Source organism: Mizuhopecten yessoensis, unplaced genomic scaffold (assembly GCF_002113885.1).
Source record: "Mizuhopecten yessoensis strain PY_sf001 unplaced genomic scaffold, ASM211388v2 scaffold3575, whole genome shotgun sequence".
Lineage (NCBI taxonomy): Eukaryota > Metazoa > Mollusca > Bivalvia > Pectinida > Pectinidae > Mizuhopecten > Mizuhopecten yessoensis.
In genome coordinates, this window is record NW_018405113.1 from 325,356 (window position 1) to 350,261 (window position 24,906).

Sequence of the window (24,906 nt, forward strand, 5' to 3'; positions counted from 1 at the left end):
TCTCTCTCTCTCTTAGAAGATGACATTATTACCAAATCATTGACATTTGGCCCAAAACGTGCGGTTACAACTAGATATTGAGCGTGAACTGAATATTCTGAACAACACAATTAATGCCATTTACAATTTATATGATTATAATTAAATAGATTAAAGTATGCAGGATCCGTTCCCTCGTGGTTGGTGGACTGTCAGTAAGTCATTTTCATAAAATGGTTTGGTGTCCAGCAGCTTTGCTGCATTTTCTTGTTGCATTTGTGATTTATATAACGACAGCACCGGTGCATACATAAAAAACTTAAGCGAACGCACCCAACACTGTTAACAAAACCCTGCCTTTTGCTAGCTCGATGTAAACATAAACGAGACTAGGTTTCCTGACGTCACGTCGAGAAGCACTCGGCTGTGAGTAGACGAACGCCGTGCAGGAAAGTCGAGGTGAGAAAATCATGTACAAAAAGCGTTTAGATCACAAATCAAATGACACATGTAACAAAATTCATTCAATGCTGATGTTTTCTGACTGTTATTTAACTTTAATTGAGTGGAAGTCTTATGCATTGGATGATCGGTTGTGAAATGTCGTCTTGACATTGAAGATCGGAACTATTGGCTGATTGGCATCGCAAGACATGAGTGAAAAAGTATCTTATTAGAAAAACTTTTTTACTTAATGATCTTGAAATTTTCAGAAGTGTAATTGGGCCACCATACAGTTATTATAATTCGGTGAACCAGGTACGATGAGTGATTACTCTTTTAGGCCTATACTATATGTTGCTTCTAGGCTAACACAGCACTACCTTGTTATACCATTACTACATTGTTATAGTGTGCGTCCAGGTGTTCAATGTTTATTTACATGTACACGAATCTTAGGTCTAGGATATCTGCTAGACTGCTACTTGACAACAATATATAGCAAGGCTCTGAAAATGCCGACCTTCCAATAATAAAGCTAGTGTGATCAAGTTTAATATTGTTCTGATTAAAATTGAAACAGTGAAATCTCTGATAAAATAGTATTGAAAACAGACAGTATTTTGTGAGAGGTTTTATAGATAAGTATAATATTGTGCAATTAAATCAAAGAATGATCCCTATCATCACTCCAAAATACTTGCTAACTTTATAAAATTTTCATGGGGGAGATAACACATGCTCAAATTAAAAGCATATAGTACATATATAAATAAGATGTGTACTGTATGTACACCCAAGGGAAAAAAGAACACATCTAAATGGCATCTATTAAGGTGTTCTTTCAGGCCAGACCATGGAAAATAGGAATAGTAAAGCACATTCACTAGCTGAAAATGTTCAGTGCTAGGGTCCAAAATCGAAAATCTCACTCAAAATTAGGAATAGTTGACAAGTCTCATTGATTGTCTCGATCATTACAACACTTATTTGTAAACATCAACAGGTTTGTCAAATCATTACTTAGATGTTAGGGGAAAAAGTAATATACATTACCATGCATGCTTCCACAAACCAATCAACCTTAAATGCATAAATAATTATGATTTGATAGCAGATACAACACACAAGACAATGCATATATTGTCATTTCATGATAGCATCGATTACACAGCAAAAGACTTTGACATTTCTCTGACTATGATAGCATGTCTGTAGGCAGCTGATGGGAATGATTGTCAGGTGGTATCCATGGCACTTCTCCTTTCTCCACCTTAACACCTGAAATTTTGAAAATCATGATCAGACCTATTTCGAAAAAAATGCACAAAAGATAATTATCTTCTTGTGTCTAATATCATTTAGGTTCAGTAAGAAGGTTAAATGATCCTTTCAGCCAGAACTTGGAAAAGAGGAATAGTTTAGCAAAATCACAATGATCAATTTTAGGGTCCAAAATCGGGAGTCTCGCTCAAAATTAGGAATAGTTGAAAAGTCTCATTGACTGTCTCGGCCATTACAACAGTTATTGTAAACATCAACAGTTTGTTTGTCATATATCATTACTTAGATGTAGGGGGGGGGGGGGGGGGGGGGGGGGGGGGGGGANATGACTGTCAGGTGGTATCCATGTAACTTCTCCTTTCTCCACCATAACACGGTTAACACCTGAAATTTTGAAAATCATGTTCAGACCTCTCGAAAAATCATTCACAAAGAACATTCTTGTGTCTAAAATATTTTAGGGTCAGAAAGAAGGTTAAATTATACTTGGCATGTACACCTATCAGATGGCCAGTAGTCAACCGTAACACAGCCAGTTGGATAATAATGTTAGTTTAAAAGATGTTGTTAATTTAACTATCTTTTTCTTAAACCTATGAAGATCCCTTTCTAAACATGTGTCAGTAATCTTTTATTATTTTCTGTAGTTTTCCTATAAAATGTCATACCTTTAATCAGTACTGTAATGAATCCAGCTCACCTTATTTTTTCCAATAAAATTCCAAAACATCCCAGACTTACCATTGGTACTAGCTACCACGGACTTAGATAATTCCGTTATACTACAATAGCCAAAACATGTTTGGATATAGGCACAACAATAAGGGTAGGTAGGCCTAGGTTCCCGGATATAACATTTATTTTGCCTTAGTGGACCCTGTAGATGTAATAAACACTCCAATTAGTGGTGGTGGGGCCAAGGTAGACAAATCTTTTGTTACATTGTCGAAAACAGCATGGTTGTTCCCTGGCCCTGGTTATAGTATTATCTGACTGATGTTAACTTTTGCCCACATGTTGTGCGACCACAATACCCAGGACAGTTTCTTGTTTTCATAGTCTTATACATTACATAATATTGAGATTTTAGCTGTCACTCAATGCAAGTTGTCTGTGTCTTGTTAGCTTGATTGTTGATTCTCCAAATTTTAGTTATTCTACTTTGAATTCAATTGTTTTTATGGAATACTAATATTTGTTCAAGCTACATTTAAACTCATATACAGTCACAAATAATGTTTACTCTTAGTTTTAGGTGTACATTGGTTTCTGACTTCTGTATAATGTACATTAGTTTGGGGAAAATATTTTTATGTTAATCATCATTGTACCTAGTACCCGTATGTTACTTTATCATGTATTAAATTACAGCCATACAGGTATTTGAGACAGGCCCTGTCAGAGGCAAACTTAGACAGGTACAGTTGTATTGAGATTTGCAAACCTGTTCATGTCTGTCTTGATTTTTTGAAATATTTGTTATATTATACTGACAAAATAAGCAAGTTATATAACAATTGCATGATTGTCTGATTAGTGATTTTGGTCTTATTCTTTTTAAAGTTATTTTATTTCTGATTTAAAAGATTGCACTTACATTTTGTATATATATTCTAAATTCAACAGATCAAAATTATTTAATAACATTTTTCATTTTCGCTCACTTAATCATCCAACAGATCTCAAACTTTATCTGTCCCTAGCACGTAGGATGTAAATCAAACATTACATTTTGTACCAGATTCAGTGGTGTTGTTGCTCAACATTTCTATTTTCACTTTATCTGTCCCTGTAAGTTGTGTTGTGCTGTGTACATGTATGTTTAGTGTTAAGACTGGTCAGAACAACATTATGGCTGGGAATGTTTTATTGGTCTTGTTTTGAGAGTCCTTCTCATTTCACATGTAGGTTGGTTTTGATCTAAATGAAAATAACAATATGCATGGGTTCCAGGCTGAATTTTGGAATTTGATAGTACAGGAGGGAACTTATAATATCTTAGAGATCTTTTTTCTAGACATTTTCTGGTTCCTAGTTGTGCATGTTTTCAGTTTCAATGAGAAAAAGAGCAACAAGGCAGATCTTTTGATTATGACCATTGAAGTCTTCAGTCTATTTCTCAGAAATTGTTTTTAAAAAAGATCTTCCCTAAAATTTTATAAGTAGATTCTTCCTGTTCCCTCAGATTTTACATACATCTTTTTTGATTTGGAGCTTCAATTTACGCTGGACTTGTTAAGAGGACACCTTCCTTGTTCACAATTTTTACACATTTACTCCTATAGTCAGTAGCTGAGCCTATAAGTCAAATAAACTCGCTTAGGATAAAGTTTTAGTTTCACATGTTTATTTGGTTTCCACAGATACATCATTGTGTAGGAGGTGAGATATGATAGTACAAAAATTCAATTCAGTGACAAAATGATGGTAAGTACATTAAACATGCATACATCATCAGTACAATTAAATGAATAATGAAAATTGTCACCTACAGAGTACGTTTTTGGTTGTGTTTTGGAATATTGTACATGTGTCGCCAACCAGTTTCAATGGGAAATTTCATATTAAGGTATATAAATACATGATGTTGATATCTGGATTTTTAGGAAAGGCAATGCTAGTATGGTTCAAGTTCAAGTTTCTTCTTAAAGCTGCCATAGAGTTCACCGTGAGATACCTTTTAAAAATCTGAATTCCATCTTTTAAAAAAAATAATCATTAGAACTTTTTTTGACATTGCTTTTCATATAATATAAATTTATCTATCGATTCCTTCAAAAGTATAAACATTTTTTTTAACTGTTACTGCTTGATGCATTTATTGTTGCCTGTCATTGATCTATCAGGTAATTAAAAAAGAAAAGAAAATATCAAACTTATGAAGAACTTGTGTAGGTTTTACTTAATTACAATGGTTTGTATGAAGATCCCTTTGGGATCTCTTGTATACCAGGGTATACAATTCAGTATTTCCCTCAGTAAACTATGTATACTTAACCCTTTAATACCAAAATTTCACAAGAAAAAATTGTGACAATATTATGAAATTCTACAGTACATGTAGTATATATATATAGGATTGTATGTAATGATTAATTTCTATACGTAATTCATGCCAATTATTATTGTGCTAAATAAACACCTTTTAAAGTAAGCGGAACCGAGTCCCATTTAGTATATCACTTGTACATGTATATATATCACTGCAATTTAGAATCTGAAATATACCCTTATAACTTTTTGCCTAGCAGAATTGTAATGGAATGGTTTCATAAGTCTAATAGATTCTCTCCATCATTTAAAATAATTAGGACTGTGAATTTCAAAGATATATTTTACATTACATGACATAACGGCAGTATTAATTCACCATAGAAAAGTTTAAAAGGATCGTGGCATTCAATTAGCTTTATCTATTGAAGAAGCATGGTCATACTTTCTAAGTAAAACTCAAGCAACACGGGGAATTTAATGCTACTATCAATACCTGTATCCTGTTTGGTAAAACTCAAGCATGAGGACTTTGTACCCTAGTTCAATTCTGACAGATATACTGATCATGAATAACTGTACATATTCATGTGACACACTGGTGTGTAACCCCCCCTCAGGTAAGTTTAACCCTTTCACCACTGTAGACCATAATGGACTCATCCAGATCAGTGCATGGTAGAGTCTACTAAAGTTACCTAGGGGTGAAAGGGTTAAAGCTAATGATAGTCCTGTTAGTATGTAATTCTATTGCTTTGTTTCCCAGCTAGTGTTATCCCCGACACTTTGTTCTCATTCATCAATAAAACTACCAGACACAGACAGACATATTGGTCCTCTTGTTCATTCTGTCACAGTTACAATGTGTACATCACATTTTAAAATGACAAGTTTGTCTTCTCATAAACGTTATACTAGGTGTCAAAATTTGAAAAGGAACAGAATAATTTAATATTAATTGATATCAAATGTCCTATCAGGAGTGTAATATGTATGTAATTTTAGTTAAAGTAATAGATTTTCTATTTTGATTTGCATCTATAGATTCAGTTTTGTATTTGCATTTGTTTTCCCATAATTCACATCTTACGAAAACCTTTTTATATGGTCAGACTCTGGGTGATATATATATAACCTGGATCATATTTTACAACTGAACATAGATCTGGGGTATTGATCAGTATTGTGCTGTCATTTACTGTATTATACATTGTATATATGTATACACTGGCCTGCTGGTACATGTACTGAACTGAAACATATAGGTATAGATACACTAGCTAGGATGTGTTTGGCAAATTTTAAAGTGTATCATTTTTCACTATTTCTACATGTGCTGCTTTATATTATAAAACAGGATACACATGAATTAATAAAAAGTTTTTTTAATCTTATTATAGATTTCTACGGAAGTTTAAACCTACAAATTGTATAAACTAAGTCATTTGATCTTAATTAAATAAACTTATATATATATATCTTAATACCAATTAACAAATATACATCACATCAAAATATTTGTAGAGAGGTGCATCGTGGATTACATATCTATAGACTGTTCATGTCTTTTTTGTTACTCGGTAGGGAGCTATACACTAAGTGTACTGGAGCACCTTATGGCTATAGTGACTTTACCTATATAATGACCTCAGAATTATATCATCTGTAATTTATAATCTGACCACTCAGTCATACATGTAATTTATAAGCTGACATCAGCTTCTCCCAATATTGGCCCCTAGTCTGGCAGCTAAAGCTAGAATGTATACATACACATGCATGTGGACTTTGAACCCTATAGTTCATTTAGGTATGGAGAAATACCTGTGTATATTCTTATAACACACTGATTTGTAGCCCCCCTCAGGTAAGTTTACACTTGACTTACAGTTCTGTTACATTCAATTCGTTTGCTTTGTTCCCTAAGCTAGTATTTTCTTTATATGTCTTCCGTCATGTTTGTCATTGATGTATACTTTTTAAGTCAGCCACATAAGCCGTATACTTCATAAAAGAATTATTCTAATTATGATCTTGTAATATGCTGTAATATTAAGCTTCATATGAGGAATTTTCTGGTGCGTTATAAATTAAACTTCCAAATGTTTAATTAAGAACAATCACCTGTATATTAGAAGTCAAAGGGTTCAAAGTGAATTTCTGGTTGTAAGACATAAGAAACGTGTACTTAACATATTGATGCCGTATTATTACATACAATTAACAGCACCCTTATATGAAATTCAAGATTTTGAAGTAGAATTATAAGGATAAACATGTAACTGTGAAATGTACTTGTATTAGTAGAACTAGCATCTAACAGATGTCTATATAGATCTATAAGCTTAAATTGAGATGTGTTGTTAGTGTAAGAAGGGTAGATCCATTCCCAGCATTCAATCAAATTTCTTTTGGACATTTGGTAATAGGTCTTGTACTATGAAGGATTCTTACTGAAACTGTAAGGACATTTTAGTCTATAGGTAAAAAAGTGTTGTTTATGATTATGCATACCAGAATCACAGTTCAATGACAATTTTTCTCATTATCTTATAAAATATACGCAAAAAAACAGCTGATTTAATGTTCACACTGACTGTAGAATCGATAGAATGTAATAAATATTGTAGTGAAATATTATAAAAAGTTTATGACAGAGAATAAATTACAGTGCTATACAGTACATGTTGATGTGCTGATCTTATCATCAACAGAGTGTGTATATAATTACTGTACATGAACTATTGGTGTTCATGTACTTGTAACATCTGGTTTAGACATGCACGCCTCTAGTTCGGCTCTGGTTCTCTTGTAACCTGTAGCATGAATGAAAGGAAGGCCAGGGAACGCCGGTTGCTTGAGTAACAAAGGACACAACACTTTTGCATATTGCATGAAAACTGTATCATATTAGATCTCCCCTGGAAATTTTGAAAGGATGATTAACATACTGTTTCATCTAGTGCAGCAACATTGCATAAATTCTAGATAAAAATAATTAAAAGCAGCATAGAGATTTTGGATAGCAGATATAAGAATCTCACTCTGAATGTTGTTACCGAGGTACCACTACCACTGTTTTGGTCACTAAATTTTACAACAGCCTGTTCCTTTATGAATTTGGAAAATATAGCATTATTTGTATTGAATTTGGGAATATATTCCTCAGTTTTCAGTCATTTTGGGAAAATAAGACACTTTTTAGCAAGGAGAAACAGCCCTGTATTCGGCAGTAAAACTGAGCAAAACAAATCACTGGTTACATGTACGTATACATAACCATTGGACACAGGGACCTGATGATCTACATGTGAGTCTCGGGTTCTATACTCCTAAGATTTTGATTGGACTTATGCACAGTTCCTGGAAATACTCAAATTTAACTTGGTGTGACCCACAGTTTTTGATAAAAAAAGATATACGTAGGTGGGATCCCATTAGAATGTACATGTATATATGAGCTACATTGTATGTGTCATAATCGTTGACAAGTAAATATCTATATATACCGTAATACTTGTATAGTCTGAATGTGTATGTGTCCTTGTGTGTTAATGTCTGCATGTCTGCATGTATATTTGTAAGTGTGCTGTCTGACATGTGTCTTTGTTGGAATATGCAGTGTATATATGTTTGTAAATTATATTTATTAGCTGTGTTGTGCTTATGTTTGGGTACCCACCTGTACCTGTAGTTGTCGGGTCTTTATGCATATGTATGTTTGTGTACATACTTAAAGTGTTAAGTCTGTGTGTTTATGTTTGGATATATACATTATTACACATACCATTATATGTGTGGTCTGTATACATGTATGTGTTTGGGTATACTTTAAGATGTGCAGCGTGTTTATGTTACATACCATTATATGTGTGGTCTGTACACATGTATGTGTTTGTGCTTACTTTAAGATGTGCAGTGTAATTATGTTACATACCGTTATATGTGTGGTCTGTATACATGTATGTGTTTTGGTATACTTTAAGATGTGCAGCGTGTTTATGTTCCATACCATTATATGTGTGGTCTGTATACATGTATGTGTTTTGGTATACTTTAAGATGTGCAGCGTGTTTATGTTCCATACCATTATATGTGTGGTCTGTATACATGTATGTGTTTGGGTATACTTTAAGATGTGCAGCGTGTTTATGTTACATACCGTTACATGTATGGTCTGTACACATGTATGTGTTTGTGCTTACTTTAAGATGTGCAATGTAATTATGTTACATACCGTTATATGTGTGGTCTGTATACATGTATGTGTTTGTGGTTACTTTAATATGTTCAGTGTGTCAATGTTTGGGTACATACCATTATATATGTGGTCTGTATGTATGTGTTTGTGTATACTTTAATATGTTCAGTGTGTCAGTGTTTGGGTACATACCATTATATATGTGGTCTGTATGTATGTGTTTGTGTATACTTTAATATGTTCAGTGTGTCAGTGTTTGGGTACATACCATTATATATGTGGTCTGTATGTATGTGTTTGTGTATACTTTAATATGTTCAGTGTGTCAGTGTTTGGGTACATACCATTATATATGTGGTCTGTATGTATGTGTTTGTGTATACTTTAATATGTTCAGTGTGTCAGTGTTTGGGTACATACCATTATATATGTGGTCTGTATGTATGTGTTTGTGTATACTTTAATATGTTCAGTGTGTCAGTGTTTGGGTACATACCATTATATATGTGGTCTGTATGTATGTGTTTGTGTATACTTTAATATGTTCAGTGTGTCAGTGTTTGGGTACATACCATTATATATGTGGTCTGTATGTATGTGTTTGTGTATACTTTAATATGTTCAGTGTGTCAGTGTTTGGGTACATACCATTATATATGTGGTCTGTATGTATGTGTTTGTGTATACTTTAATATGTTCAGTGTGTCAGTGTTTGGGTACATACCATTATATATGTGGTCTGTATGTATGTGTTTGTGTATACTTTAATATGTTCAGTGTGTCAGTGTTTGGGTACATACCATTATATATGTGGTCTGTATGTATGTGTTTGTGTATACTTTAATACGTTCAGTGTGTCGATGTTTGGGTACATACCATTATATATGTGGTCTGTATGTATGTGTTTGTGTATAATTTAACATGTTCAGTGTGTCAGTGTTTGGGTACATACCATTATATATGTGATCTGTATGTATGTATTTGTGTATACTTTAACATGTTCAGTGTGTCAGTGTTTGGGTACATACCATTACATATGTGGTCTGTATGTATGTGTTTGTGTATACTTTAATACGTTCAGTGTGTCAGTGTTAGGGTACATACCATTATATGTGTGGTCTGTATGTATGAGTTTGTGTGCTTTCAGGGGAGCAGTCTATAGTTATCTTTAAAGATGGCTGAGGCTCACTCCGCTGTAGCCTTTTCCTTAATATGTTCAGTGTGACAGTGTTTGGGTACATACTATTATATATGTGATCTGTATGTATGTGTTTGTGTGCTTTCAGGTGAGCAGTCTATAGTTATCTTTAAAGATGGCTGAGGCTCACTCCGCTGTAGCCTTTTCCTTCTCGGTCACTCAAGAAGGAATTGATGTTAATCTCAACCATGAAGCTCTCAGGGCAGTGTGGAAGAGTGGTGTACGGTCCTGGAAAAAGCGTATAGGAAGAGCCAAGGTAAGTAGTAATTATATATACTAACTGAACTATAATGGGACAGCTAAGCAAAGGTAAATCAAGCTGACATGTCCCAGGGCACATAGTGTGAGCCCTGAGCCCTGACCTTTATGTAGATAAATACATGTGGATATATCAAGTCATCATGTCATCACTCTCATTCATTTTCAGACATACTGTTCCTAACATGCTTATATTGAATTAGACCATAAGTTTAGCTCCTATCTTTGTTGGCATGTAGCTATATATAGCTTACCTATGTACTGACCAAAGTGATGGTTTTGATTCTAACAGATGGTTAAATTATTTTAGTAGTGATTATAGAGAGGCTTTCGTAAACTGGTAAAATGTTTTAGCAGTGTTTATAGAGAGGCTTTCGTAAACTGGTAAAATGTTTTAGCAGTCATTATAATATAGAGAGGCTTTTGTAAACTGGTAAAATGTTTTAGCAGTGATTATAGAGAGGATTTCGTAAACTGGTAAAATGTTTTAGCAGTGATTATAGTATAGAGAGGCTTTCGTAAACTAATAAAATGTTTTAGCAGGGATTTTAAAATAGAAAGGCTTTCGTAAACTGGTAAAATGTTTTAGCAGTGATTATAGAGAGGCTTTCGTAAACTGGTAAAATGTTGTAGCAGTGATTATAATATAGAGAGGCTTTCGTAAACTGGTAAAATGTTTTAGCAGTGATTATAGAGAGGCTTTCGTAAACTGGTAAAATGTTGTAGCAGTGATTATAATATAGAGAGGCTTTCGTAAACTGGTAAAATGTTTTAGCAGTGATTATAGAGAGGCTTTCGTAAACTGGTAAAATGTTGTAGCAGTGATTATAATATAGAGAGGCTTTCGTAAACTGGTAAAATGTTTTAGCAGTGATTATAGAGAGGCTTTCGTAAACTGGTAAAATGTTGTAGCAGTGATTATAATATAGAGAGGCTTTCGTAAACTGGTAAAATGTTTTAGCAGTGATTATAGAGAGGCTTTCGTAAACTGGTAAAATGTTGTAGCAGTGATTATAATATAGAGAGGCTTTCGTAAACTGGTAAAATGTTTTAGCAGTGATTATAGAGAGGCTTTCGTAAACTGGTAAAATGTTGTAGCAGTGATTATAATATAGAGAGGCTTTCGTAAACTGGTAAAATGTTTTAGCAGTGATTATAGAGAGGCTTTCGTAAACTGGTAAAATGTTGTAGCAGTGATTATAATATAGAGAGGCTTTCGTAAACTGGTAAAATGTTTTAGCAGTGATTATAGAGAGGCTTTCGTAAACTGGTAAAATGTTGTAGCAGTGATTATAATATAGAGAGGCTTTCGTAAACTGGTAAAATGTTTTAGCAGTGATTATAGAGAGGCTTTCGTAAACTGGTAAAATGTTGTAGCAGTGATTATAATATAGAGAGGCTTTCGTAAACTGGTAAAATGTTTTAGCAGTGATTATAGAGAGGCTTTCGTAAACTGGTAAAATGTTGTAGCAGTGATTATAATATAGAGAGGCTTTCGTAAACTGGTAAAATGTTTTAGCAGTGATTATAGAGAGGCTTTCGTAAACTGGTAAAATGTTGTAGCAGTGATTATAATATAGAGAGGCTTTCGTAAACTGGTAAAATGTTTTAGCAGTGATTATAGAGAGGCTTTCGTAAACTGGTAAAATGTTGTAGCAGTGATTATATTATAGAGAGGCTTTCGTAAACTGGTAAAATGTTTTAGCAGTGATTATAATATAGAGAGGCTTTAGTAAACTGGTAAAATGTTTTAGCAGTGATTATAGAGAGGCTTTCGTAAACTGGTAAAATGTTTTAGCAGTGATTATAATATAGAGAGGCTTTCGTAAACTGGTAAAATGTTTTAGCAGTGATTATAGAGAGACTTATGTAAACGTTAACTGGTAAAATGTTTTAGCAGTGATTATAGAGAGGCTTTCGTAAACTGGACATTAGTATAGACCACAGGTTAATTTATACATTCATTCAGTATGGATCAAACATATATAGTCATAAATGTACTACAGTACATTGTCTATAGACAAGGGTCGATGTTAATGTGTCCTGTTTAATGTTCCTCTTACTTATACTGACATCTTTTACATAGTACCACCCAATAGACTTGCCCCATGTCAGAGTTTTTTCATTATATATATGATATACCATACAGTGTATTTAGTTCCATTGTACAGGTTCAGTGTATAATTTTTGTCAGCCTTATATATGTATAGGTGTATATTTCAGTAAGGTTTTATACATGACACTCTGTGATGGTATTCATTTACATTAAGTTGTACACAATAAGTCATGCTATTTTTAGGTCACCTGAGTTATATCATAGGTACTGGTGGCTTTGTTTTATTGTTTAGATGTGATGTGGAAATCAGCATGTAAACTAAGTGAAATACAATTCTTTTCATGTCATCAAAGGGTAAAAATTTGAAAATATTGGTAAATGTTCCCTTTGGGACCCCACCCTAGCCCCTGGAGATCAGGCAGGAATCCTAATTTTACAATGTTATACCCTCATTCACCAAAGATGATTCTGACTAAGTTTAAGCTATCCGTTCTCCCTTGGGGAGGGGGTTAAGTTTACTATAGTTTATATAGGGAAATAACACTTTTGGGTATATTTTATCCATTTTCAGCAGAAAATTAGGTACTCAAACTTGGTCAGAATCATCTTTAGTAAATGAGGGTGTTACTTTGTAAAATTATGATTCTTCCCCATCCCCATGGGCTAGGGTGGGGCCCCAAAGGGAACATTTACCAATATTTTCAAATTCTTATCCATTGATGACATGACAAGTATTGTATTTCACTTAGTTTACATGCTGATTTCCACATCACATCTAAGCAATAAAATAAAGCTACCAGTATACCTATGATATAACTCAGGTGACCGCTAAGGCCCTTGGGCCTCTTGTTATAGAAATGTCTAGTTAATAGCTATAGCCACTTGACAGTCACACTGTCATTAGTGGCCTTATTAGATTATCACTCAAATCTAATAGCTACATGATGTGATAGTTTTGTGAAAGAAATTTGATGGCAAACCAAACTTAATTCAACCGAGGCTTTCCAAGGCTTTTAAACCCAATTGATGTACCCAAGGGTGGGACGTTAATGTTTCTATCCTACATCATTTACATATGATATAGTTATTTTCTTACAACATTTACTTGCAGTGTAATTCGCTTGATTGAGATGTGTAGCCATCTAGACCCATGGATGTCCCTGACACAGTTGTACATTTGATTTTACTTTGAACAAATTCAGTTGTTCAAGCTTTGTTAAATATGTCAGTGCATTTTGTCTGAATTGATCCCCCAAAAGAGCTTAAGGAGGGCATAGTGCATTTTGTCTGAATTGATCCCCCAAAAGATAGAGAGAGGGCATGCTCCAAGATCAGAGCAAGGATCAATTATGAGATAAGGTTGGCAGATAAATTGAGATAATAATTTTTTTATTTATTGTAATAAAGAGTGATATGAAATAAGATTTCATATTGAAAGAGGTGACATTATTTATTGTTGTCCCCTCTGACTTAGTATATATATATATATCTTTAACTTTGAAAGATAAAAAATATAGTAGCAGTCTGTGGACGATGACCAAGTACTTTGAACTTAAACGTCTTGTTTGTTTACAAACCTGTTTACAGGTATGTTTTAAATATATACATATATAAAGTATTTAACAACTAACATCTAATTCAGGTTCAGAATAGTGTTATTGACCTTTAGATAGCTATAGAGTGCCATTAAGGTGTCTGAAAAGGAGGTGCTAGCTGGCACTCTACCAAGTCAAAGTACCCATTGTTGTCTCTGTAATATCGAATACCTCTGTGTAATACAGTTATGTATGTTATTTGGACTTTGTCCTAGGTAATTTAAGGTACACAGTTGGGACAAACTAATTTGGACAGCCAATTTCTGAACTGTATACCACTTTTGATCAGTCTATTATATGTCCTTATATAATCACACACTTGCTAACTCTTCCTATAAATTTAGGAGGGAGACTCCCTATAATTATATTGAACCCGAAAATTGAGCATTTTCAACCAGTGAATTTGCTAAACTATTCCCATTTTACAAGATCTGATGATTTCATCCAAAAAAACAACAGCTCAAAATCAAAGATGCCATGTTAAAGTATTATTTTCTCCATAGAGTGTAGATGTACAGATTATATTTATGTTTTAATTTTGAGCACACCTCATCTCTCCAATGGAAATTTCAAAAAAGTTGGCAAGTATGTTAAATAGTGTATGCATATCCATACTTTAAAACAAAATAAAGGCTTGCAAAGATAACTTTGTAAGAACATGGATGCGTTGTAAACTACAGCTGAATGTTCGTGGACTGAAGTGTGATGTCAGATTTCTGTCTGGCCTGTGACAGGTGGCAACGAGACATAGGCGTCACTTTTCTGTTGTGGCGTCAATGTCAAGTTTTTTGCATTTAGCTTTGTTTCAAATAAAATATAAGTACTACACCATCCAAACTAGGACCATATTTTTTTTTATCTTAGCTTATTCTTTGCAATCCATACATCAGATACTGAATGAGACCTACATTTCCTGGTCTAGTGACTGTTACGGCATCCTCATCAGTGTTAATTGTTTTCGGCATTTAGCTGAGTGTTAATATGTTGTTTCTCAAAATAAGTCCTATACCTACTAAACTTACACCATAAATACGTCCTGGGCAGTACATCTTATTTCAAGCATCAGCTGCTGTTCATGAGTGGGTCCTAGTTTATAAGGTCTAGCGACTTTGTCAGTTTCCTCATTAATGCTAACTTGGATTATAAATAATTTGTGGGTAATTTGTTTGGTTGCTAGCTGCGAATGCTGAATATTACCTTGATTCCTTGAAGCATTTTCTTTTTCATCATCCTCGTCTTTGTTAAGTTGTTGTATTTTTAGGTTTAGAGTGTTTTTCAAAATGTGCCAGTTACTCACCAACTACACCTGGAATATAACGTTTCATATGTATTGCATCTCATACCTGCTTTGGATTCTAGTTATGATCTGAGAATGATATTCGGCTTGTGACCGAAGGTTTGTGGGTTCAAGTCACGGCACGGAACTGTGTTGTATCTTTGAGCAAGATACTTTACTCCGCTTGTTCCAGTCACTCAGCTGTAAATGAGTACGTGGTTGGGCAGTGCTAGAATTGTAGAATGCTAGTTGTGAGCGCCAAAATGGCAGCACCGGCTGTATGCTCCCCAGGGAGCGGAGAAAGATATTGGCTAGTTGCAAAGGCCCTATAACCACGGATAATAATTTGCGAACCACTTTGAGACGACCTTCAAACTAGGTTGTGATAAAGCGGTATATAAGAACCTCAAATTATTATTATTATTATTGTAAGAAAAAACCATTGAAATTCCAATTATTTTAAATCTATTAATTTTCAGTAAACATTTTCTGAATTTAGATTAACATTTGAATGTAAAAGATTGAAATGGTCAAAGCAGGGTTTGGCATGACATATCATTTTGTGGAATTCTTGTTCATTTCAGAACCAGGTTAAAAATGGTGTGTACCCTGCGACGCCCATGAGCTGGCTATTCATTGCTTCAATAGTACTGGGAACACAACTAGCAGGATATGACATCTCCTTTGGACTCGTAGGATGGCTACAGACCCACATACCTTGGTGAGTTTAGAATCATTTAATGCTCAGGGCAGAAGGTTTTGATGGAGTTTAGTCTTTAACTTTTCATATATCTACATATCTACCAGACAATGAGAATGTAGTACAATTTAGTACAATTTAGTTTATATGGACATGTATATACCTTATACCTGTATCTGAATCACACGACTTTACTTATGAAAATGCATACACCTTTGCCTCAAATTTGATTCAAGTATGATTTGAATTAACTCTTTCACCCCTATGTTACTTTAGTAGACTCTACCATGCATTGATCTGGATGAGTCCATTATGGTCTACAGTGGTGAAAGTGTTAATCAAATATTTGATGCTTGGCGTTATACCTTGTGTGCTGTCAGATTATGAGTAAATCATTTTACAACATCAGTTGCCAGTTTTCTAGTCAATAGAAAGACCTGTGTTCATTAGTCAGTAAATGTATAAAATCTTAAAATGACTGTTTACACAGGTCTGCTAAGTGCTGGTTCATAATGCAATGGGTTTTAATCTTTACCTGATCAGGACCCTAGATTTATGTAGGTGGGAGGAATACATGACCATTTTGTAGGTTGGAGGATAGCTGTCTATCAACCAATGTTTATATATCAACGACTAACTCATTAATTACTATTGATATAATATTGACGTTTTCGACCCCTATAGGGTACGGGAGGCATCGTCTGTTGTGAGTCTATACACCTGCTGTATCCTGTTTTCCACTCTATTGTGGGTGGCCAAGGCCAACTTGATGAAATACACCCTCAAGATGCTGCTACACTACCACGGCTGGATGTATGAACCCCGCGGTCCCATGAGCCTCCGCACCAAGTTATGGATGGTAAAGTTACTTCTTGCTTATATAGGCCTGTAACATCTACACACAATTTTGGTGATCCTTCTAATGGCTATAATGTGGTGTTTATCTAGATCAATTTCTGTTATTTAACTTCTGCTTTGTCAGCTTAACATGTGTTTATACATTATAAATACAGTCTCTTTTTATAGCATAGTCATATTTTGTGATTTCGATGGCAAGCTAAGATGAATCCCTGAATTCAAATGACCGTGCATGTTGTATATATTACTACATGTCTTGAAATCATTTTTTTTGCATAAAAATGAACAAATATACTGCTGTTAATAAAAGACAGAAGTTTGCTTCATTGTAGTGTTGTTCAGCTTGTTTTTCATGCTGAGATGAATCATTGAATTTAACACAATGACCATACTAGCTACACAGCTAATCTTAAATTTCAAACCACAAATTCAAAATTACAAATTTTGATTATCTGATGTATATGCCACATTAACACAAATAATGTTTAAGCTCCAGATTAAAGTACTAATTTACATCTTGTGAAATAGAACCCAGTTTACTTTGATCTAAAACATGTTTTAGAAAATTCATTTATGTACATGTATTTGATATAAATTGTTTTAGCATAAAATTAATGCCATATTGATAATATGTTCTCATATGCTTTAGAATAATAAAAACTGAGTAAGCAAATCTATTAATGATGATGACTGCATACAGAACTATTTCTGTAGTTTTTAAAGGATGTGATTTACTGTTTCCGTTATAAATGCATTTACACATGTTGAGATACATATTGTATGATTACATTTGTTTTGTTTCAGGGTTTGGTCAAGTTATTTGGTGGGAAGAAACCTTTGTTGATGAGTTACCAAAGTGCTCTTCCAAAAATCAATGTTCCTCAAGTCGGTGACACCATAGATACGGTAAGATAGATTGTGTTCCTGTGTCAATGACACCATAGATAGCATAAGATAGATTGTGTTCCTGTGTCAGTTACACCATAGATAGAGTAAGATAGATTGGGTTCCTGTGTCAGTGACACCATAGATAGGGTAAGATAGATTGTGTTTCTGTGTCAGTGACACCATAGATAGGGTAGGATAGATTGTGTTCCTGTGTCAGTGACCCCATAGATAGGGTAAGATAGATTGTGTTCCTGTGTCAGTGACACCATAGATAGGGTAAGATAGATTGTGTTCCTGTGTCAGTGACACTATAGATAGGGTAAGATAGATTGTGTTCCTGTGTCAGTTACACCATAGATAGAGTAAGATAGATTGTGTACCTGTGTCGGTGACATCGTAGATAGGGTAAGATAGATTGTGTTCCTGTGTCAATGACACCATAGATAGCATAAGATAGATTGTGTTCCTGTGTCAGTGACATCATAGATAGGGTAAGATAGATTGTGTTCCTGTGTCATTGATTCCATAGATAGGGTCAGATAGATTGTGTTCCTGTGTCAGTGACACTATAGATAGGGTAAGATAGATTGTGTTCCTGTGTCATTGATTCCATAGATAGGGTCAGATAGATTGTGTTCCTGTGTCAGTGACACAATAGATAGGGTAAGATAGATTGTGTTCCTGTGTCAATGACACCATAGATAGCATAAGATAGATTGTGTTCCTGTGTCAGTGATTCCATAAATAGGGGAAGATAGATTGTGTTCCTGTGTCAGTGACACTATAGATAGGGTAAGATAGATTGTGTTCCTGTGTCAGTGACACAATAGATAGGGTAAGATAGATTGTGTTCATCGAGTCAGTGACATCATAGATAGGGTAAAACAGATTGTGTTCCCTTAGTTAATGACATCATAGATAGGGTAAGATAGTGTTCCTTTGTCAGTGACATCATAGATAGGGTAAAACAGATTGTGTTCCTTTAGTTAATAACATCATAGATAGGGTAAGATAGATTGTGTTCCCTTAGTTAATGACAACATAGATAGGGTAAGATTGTGTTCCTGTGTCAGTGACATCATAGATAGGGTAAGATAGTGTTCCTTTGTCAGTGACATCATAGATAGGGTAAGATAGATTGTGTTCCCTTAGTTAATGACAACATAGATAGGGTAAGATTGTGTTCCTGTGTCAGTGACATCATAGATAGGGTAAGATAGATTGTGTTCCCCGAGTCAGTGACATCATAGATAGGGTAGGATAGATTGTGTTCCCTTAGTTAATGACATTGATAGGGTAAGATAGAATGTGTTCCCTTAGTTAATGACATTGATAGGGTAGGATAGATTGTGTTCCCTTAGTTAATGACATTGATAGGGTAAGATAGAATGTGTTCCCACATCAGCAGTACCATAGATATGGGAAGATAGATTAGTTTTTCTTGAGTTATTGACATCATTGACAAGGGTAAGATAGTTTGCATTGTGTTCTTGCCATTGGATGAAATGCAGAAACTTGTGTGACAGATATTTTCTGCTTCACTGATTTTGGTTAAACTTTGGGTTTAGCTCTATTCCAATATTCAAACCAAGTGGGAGTGGTGGAGTATGCTTAATATGTTTTATAAAAATGTCCAAGTTTAAATAGTTGTTGCATGAAGTATGAAGATAGGAAGATGTCAAGTTGATTTTGTAGCATTTTGAAAGTTGCAGAGTAGAGGCTTTCAAAATACTGAAGAATTATCATCTATCTACCATTATAGAACAATGCCTGTGTTCCGATTAGCTGATAGGTCTCAAAATGTCAAAAATGCCATCAAGTAATGGTTTTATGGTTATCTAATACATTTCTTTTCCTGTTAATAGTATCTGAAATCAGTCCGTCCGTTGATGGATGATGAAAAATACAACCGGATGCAAGACCTTGCTAAGGATTTCCTCAATGGAATGGGTCCAAAACTAAACCGCTACCTCAAGCTGAAATCCTGGTGGTCCACTAACTATGTAAGTCTGTGTATATGGTTATATTATACATCATTGTAATATATGAACAAGTTTCCACATATATTTGGTCCATTTACACTACACTTGTGTTTTACCATAACTTCAACTTCTGTAAAGAGTGGTATAGAAAAGGAGTGCTTTTCATATATGATGTTATTAAAGAAGATGGTTCTTTTTATAATTTTATAGAATTTCAACATAGATATTGTATTAGGTCCATTTTTTTTTTTTTAACTTTTCACAGTATAATTTGTGCTATAAAACAGTTTATAAATAGCGAACAAGAAATCTTTGCTTTAGAAAAGAGTATTTGTTTACCTCTTATACCTTTAAACCTTAATATTATATTAAGGAAAACTATAAAGGGGCACAGGATATTTATGCTGTTTTATGCCAAAAAGATACAAAACTTACTTCACAAAGAAAATGGTCTACAGTTTTTAACATTCAGGACAAACTATGGAAAAAGATTTATGCATTACTGAGGTGGTATTTTACGTGGTAGAGGCGGACTGACATTTACTTTACAGTCTTATGGTATATGTAAAATATATCTAGGGGATTTACTGTATCCCATAAACGCATATAATATATGCATGCTGACTGATCTTTTGACAGATAAGAATAAAGATGATCAGTATTCATTGTTGGAGCTTGCCTCCAGCTCAGAAAAATCAAGTCATTTACCATGTTTGATGTTTTAACCCTTTCACCCCTATGTAACGTTAGTAGACTCTACCATGCGTTGACATGGATGAGTCCATTATGGTCTACAGTGGTGAAAAGGTTAAAATTATACTGATTGAAGAAAGCATTCTTATCCTGAAATTTTATGACGGAGCCAGCAGTAAATAAATCCTCTTTAAAACAGTATACAACTGATGTTGTGATATTTGAAAAAGTTACATGTAGACGCATATAATTAAAGTGTATAATGTGTAAATCAGGCCCTTTTGTTTCCAGCCTCAGGATTAAATGTGTACTTTTAAGTTAGTGCTTTTTCAACAGAAAGTTGAGTATTTTTGTAAATGAACTGCCTACGATACTTTTTAATTTCCTGGTCTTATCTTACAGATCTCTGATTGGTGGGAGGAATATGTCTACTTAAGTGGACGGTCACCAATCATGGTCAACAGTAACTTCTATGGTATTGTAAGTATAGCTTCGATTGACTGCAACAAACTGGATGTATGCAAACTATGTTTGAATTAAGATAGGGTTTGGATATGTATTAATTCATTCATATGAGTCAAATGGTCTGCCTAACTTAATTGAGCTTGTAGAATATGAAATGAATTTTTACATGGTCAGGTTCTTGTTTAGGGCTCAGTTGCATCAACCTTGATAGCTTAATGAGGCACAGTAGTCTAGTGGTAGGAGCACGGGCTCGTGACCGAAGGGTTGTGGGTCGGAGTCACGGCACGGCACTGTGTTGTATCTTTGAGAAAGATACTTTACTCCGCTTGTTCCAGTCTACTCAGCTGTAAATGAGTACATGGTTGGGTAGTGCTAGAATTGTAGAATGCAAGCTGTGAGTGCTGAAATTGCAGCACCGGCTGTATGCTCCCCAGGGAGTTGAGAAAGATATTGGCTGATTGCAAAGGCCCTATAACCACGGATAATAATTTGTGAACCGCTTTGAGACCAACTACAAACTAGGTTGTGATAAAGCGGTATTTAATAAGAACCTCTAATTATTATTATTATTAATGACACAAAAATTAAAAATGGAATCTCTGGTATATTTGCATAGTTATTCTTCCCAACCTGTACTACTCTAGGGGACTATAGGCTTACACCTTGTCTGTCAGTCACTGCATTACTTTGTCTGGTGCTTATCTCATATATTTTGTCACCTACAATTGGCAAATTTTGCTTGTAAGTACCTCTTTGGATGACAAAGTGTCGCACACTGACACTGGGTATTATTGATAAGTTATGATAACTTGTACCTTGTCCTGTTTTGTTTAATTCACTATTATATGTACGGTGTATGTCAAATTGTTTTGTTGAGATTGGGAAAAAAAACTCTTTCACAAATTTACTTAAAAGTGTGCCTGAAACTGATGCAGATCATTATACAACTACATTTCGAATTAGAACATTTGCTAAAATTTGACTAAATGCAAATAGTTGTATAGTGCTACAGGTCAAATGTGTTTCATTTTGCCGTCTTGGTATGGGAATGGTGTTCAGGAAACAGTGGGGAAATGATGTTTATATTAATACGTCTTTGTTGTGAAAAATGTATGTGAAATGTTTCAGGATGCAGTTCTTGTCCATCCCACGAAGATCCAGGCAGCCAGAGCAGCTAATGTGGTCCACGCCATGCTGTTGTACAGACGAGAACTGGATACGGAACAACTCAACCCTGTATGTCACAAAGACCGGTTTTATTGCTCTACAAAATAATGTCAAGCTTAGTTCATAAAGTTTGTTTCTGGTAACGAAATATTTTCAAAAAGTAATTTTAGGTGTTTATTTGATATTTGTTATTTTCTTAAATTAGTTTTTGAAAATCAGTTGATCTTCAAAGTTTTTCATTCTTTATAATAATTAGAATTGGCTTTAAGACCCTTTAAGGTCAGTAGGAATCCTGGTAATGGCAGCATAAAATTTATATTTGACCTCCAGGAAAAAGAACTGTTCTCTATCCCGAGTGCATTTTATTTCAGATCTTACTGAACCAAACAATTCCACTCTGTTCCAACCAATATGAGAGGCAGTTTCAGACAACAAGAATACCAGGCATTGAAAAAGGTAAAATGGGATAATGTTTTCTGCTACTCCTGCAAATATAAGATACACATGGCCCATGTAAAACAACCATATTAGATAACTGTATCCCACTGTATTTTACTAAATCTTTGCAAGGGAGTGCATAAAAACAAATGTATACATTCAAAATGTTCAGTACCATATCACTGACACTCTGAAATGTGACAGCATCTCAATGACTTTTGATATTTTGGTTAGGGGAAGCTTACCTACCAGGTATACCCGCTACAACAGTATTTGGCATCGCCTACCAGAGAAAAATAAATAACAAACTTGCCGTGAAGCTTTTCCATATCCATTTGATTCTGAAGTATGCCTTCGGCTCACCATATTTATTCCTGCTCATTCTAGATATTTTCTTTTGTAAGTTTGTATGGTACCTAGAAACGCTACTTTATTTATCGTTGCATTCACAATGTCACTGTTGATTCCTATCTAATTCCTGGCTCAGAGATGGGAGAAACGAGTAAAATATTATATATAGATATGTCGGATAGGGAAATTTTCACTCAGGCATTCAGGTGTAGAGGGCTCAGAACCGTTCACAAGCTTTGGTTCTGACTGAAATTCTGCAACGTCCAGTAGAATACCTCTATCCCACATACCTACATATGATAGAGTGTATTAAAAAGATTTTGGTAACAGATGGAGATGGATTTTATTGACAGTTTCTTTATTCACACAATTAATGCTGGAACAAAACCTATTTTGATAAAACATGTTATTAACTTTAAGAAAAATTCACCCTGGACAATTTCCTGCATACTCTTTTCAGAAGATTAATTCATTCACCCCTGACATTTCATAATGAACTTTACCAACCTTTGAATTGGAAGAGTTCAAATGTGTCTTCAGGGGTGGATGAGCTAACTGCTGTATAGTTTAATTATTAGCTCACCTGGGCCGAAGGGCCAAGTGAGCTTATCCCATGGTGCAGCGTCCGGCGTCCGGCAACTTTTTCCTTTAAAATGCTACTTGTCCTGAATGGCTCAGAGGATTTTGACCAAATTTGGTCAGGAGCATCATTGGCCAAAGGGTTCTCAGTTTTGTATAAACGGAGGGTATAACCCCCCTGGGGGCAGAGGGGCGGGGCCAAATAGGGGGAAAATAGGTAAATCTTTAAAAATCTTCTTCTTCTCAACCAATAGAAGGATTTTGACCAAATTTGTCCTAGAGCATCTTTGGACAAAGGAGACTCAAGTTTGTATAAACGGAGGGTGTGGCCTCTTTGGGGGCAGAGGGGCGGGGCCAAATAGGGGAAGTAGAGGATTTTTTCTCTCCTACTATACAAGTGAAGGGATTTAAACCAAATGCAGTCTGAAGCTTGGTCAGGAGCATCATTGGCCAAAGGGTTCTCAGTTTTGTATAAACGGACGGTATAGCCCCCCCTCGGGGCAGAGGGGCGGGGCTAAATAAGGGGAAAAAAGGTAAATCTTTAAAAATGTTCTTCTTCTCAACCAATTGAAGGATTTTGACCAAATTTGTCCTAGAGCATCTTTGGACAAAGGAGACTCAAGTTTGTATAAACGGAGGGTGTGGCCTCTTTGGGGGCAGAGGGGCAGGGCCAAATAGGGGAAGTAGAGGATTTTTTTCTCTCCTACTATACAAGTGAAGGGATTTAAACCAAATGTAGTCTGAAGCATGCTTAGGGACAAAAGAATCAATTTTGTATAAACTGAGGTGTGTGGGTCCCCTTCTAGGGGCAGATTGGTGGGGCCCATTAGGGGAAATAGAGGAAAACATCCAAGATCCTTCTCCTTTTGTACTGATGAAGGGATTTCAACCAAATTTGGTCTGGAGCATCATGGGCCAAAGGGTTCTCAGGTTTGTATAAACGGAGGGTATGGTCCCCATGGGGGCAGAAGGGTGGGGCCAAATAGGGGGAAATTAGGTAAATCTTTAAAAAAAATCTTGTTGTCAACCAAAAGAATGATTTTGACCAAATTTGTTTTAGAGCATCTTTGAACAAAGGGGTTTCAAGTTTGTATAAACGGAGGGTGTGGCCCCACTGGGGGCGGCAGTGGAGCATGTCTTAATAGGGAAAATAGAGGACATTTTCTCTTACTCTACAAGAGAAGGGATTTAAACCATATGCAGTCTGGAGCATGCTTAGAGACAAAGGAATTAATTTGGATTTATTTTTAGGGGGCGGGGGGGACAGATGGGGGGGCATTAGGGGAAATAGAGGAAAACATTCTCGTTCTGTACAGTACAAATGAATGGATTTAAAACAAGTGTGGTTAAAAGCATGTTTATGGTAAAAAGATGCATTGTTTTATAAACTAAGGGCTCATAAAATCTATGTTAATTACTTTAAAATGTAAATGGCAAGACGTGCTCATACACGTAAATATACTTTGTCCGGAAATCTTTTAACGTTTCGGAGCCGTTCGTTATCGT

General features: G+C 35.0%; 1 protein-coding gene across 3 annotated transcripts in view; it reads left to right on the top strand.

Moving 5' to 3' along the window:
- Positions 1-363: 363 nt before the first annotated feature.
- Positions 364-24,906, top strand: part of LOC110447704 (carnitine O-palmitoyltransferase 1, liver isoform-like) — a 59,820-nt gene continuing 35,277 nt past the window's right edge. For all 3 annotated transcript variants that reach the window (XM_021493561.1, XM_021493562.1, XM_021493563.1), the window contains exons 1-9: positions 364-438; positions 10,183-10,350; positions 15,864-16,000; positions 16,664-16,838; positions 17,642-17,743; positions 19,591-19,728; positions 20,803-20,880; positions 21,994-22,101; positions 22,404-22,488. In XM_021493561.1, the coding sequence (XP_021349236.1) occupies positions 10,210-10,350; positions 15,864-16,000; positions 16,664-16,838; positions 17,642-17,743; positions 19,591-19,728; positions 20,803-20,880; positions 21,994-22,101; positions 22,404-22,488 (964 nt within the window). In that variant the 5' untranslated portion in view covers positions 364-438; positions 10,183-10,209. The remainder of the gene's footprint in view (positions 439-10,182; positions 10,351-15,863; positions 16,001-16,663; positions 16,839-17,641; positions 17,744-19,590; positions 19,729-20,802; positions 20,881-21,993; positions 22,102-22,403; positions 22,489-24,906) is intronic.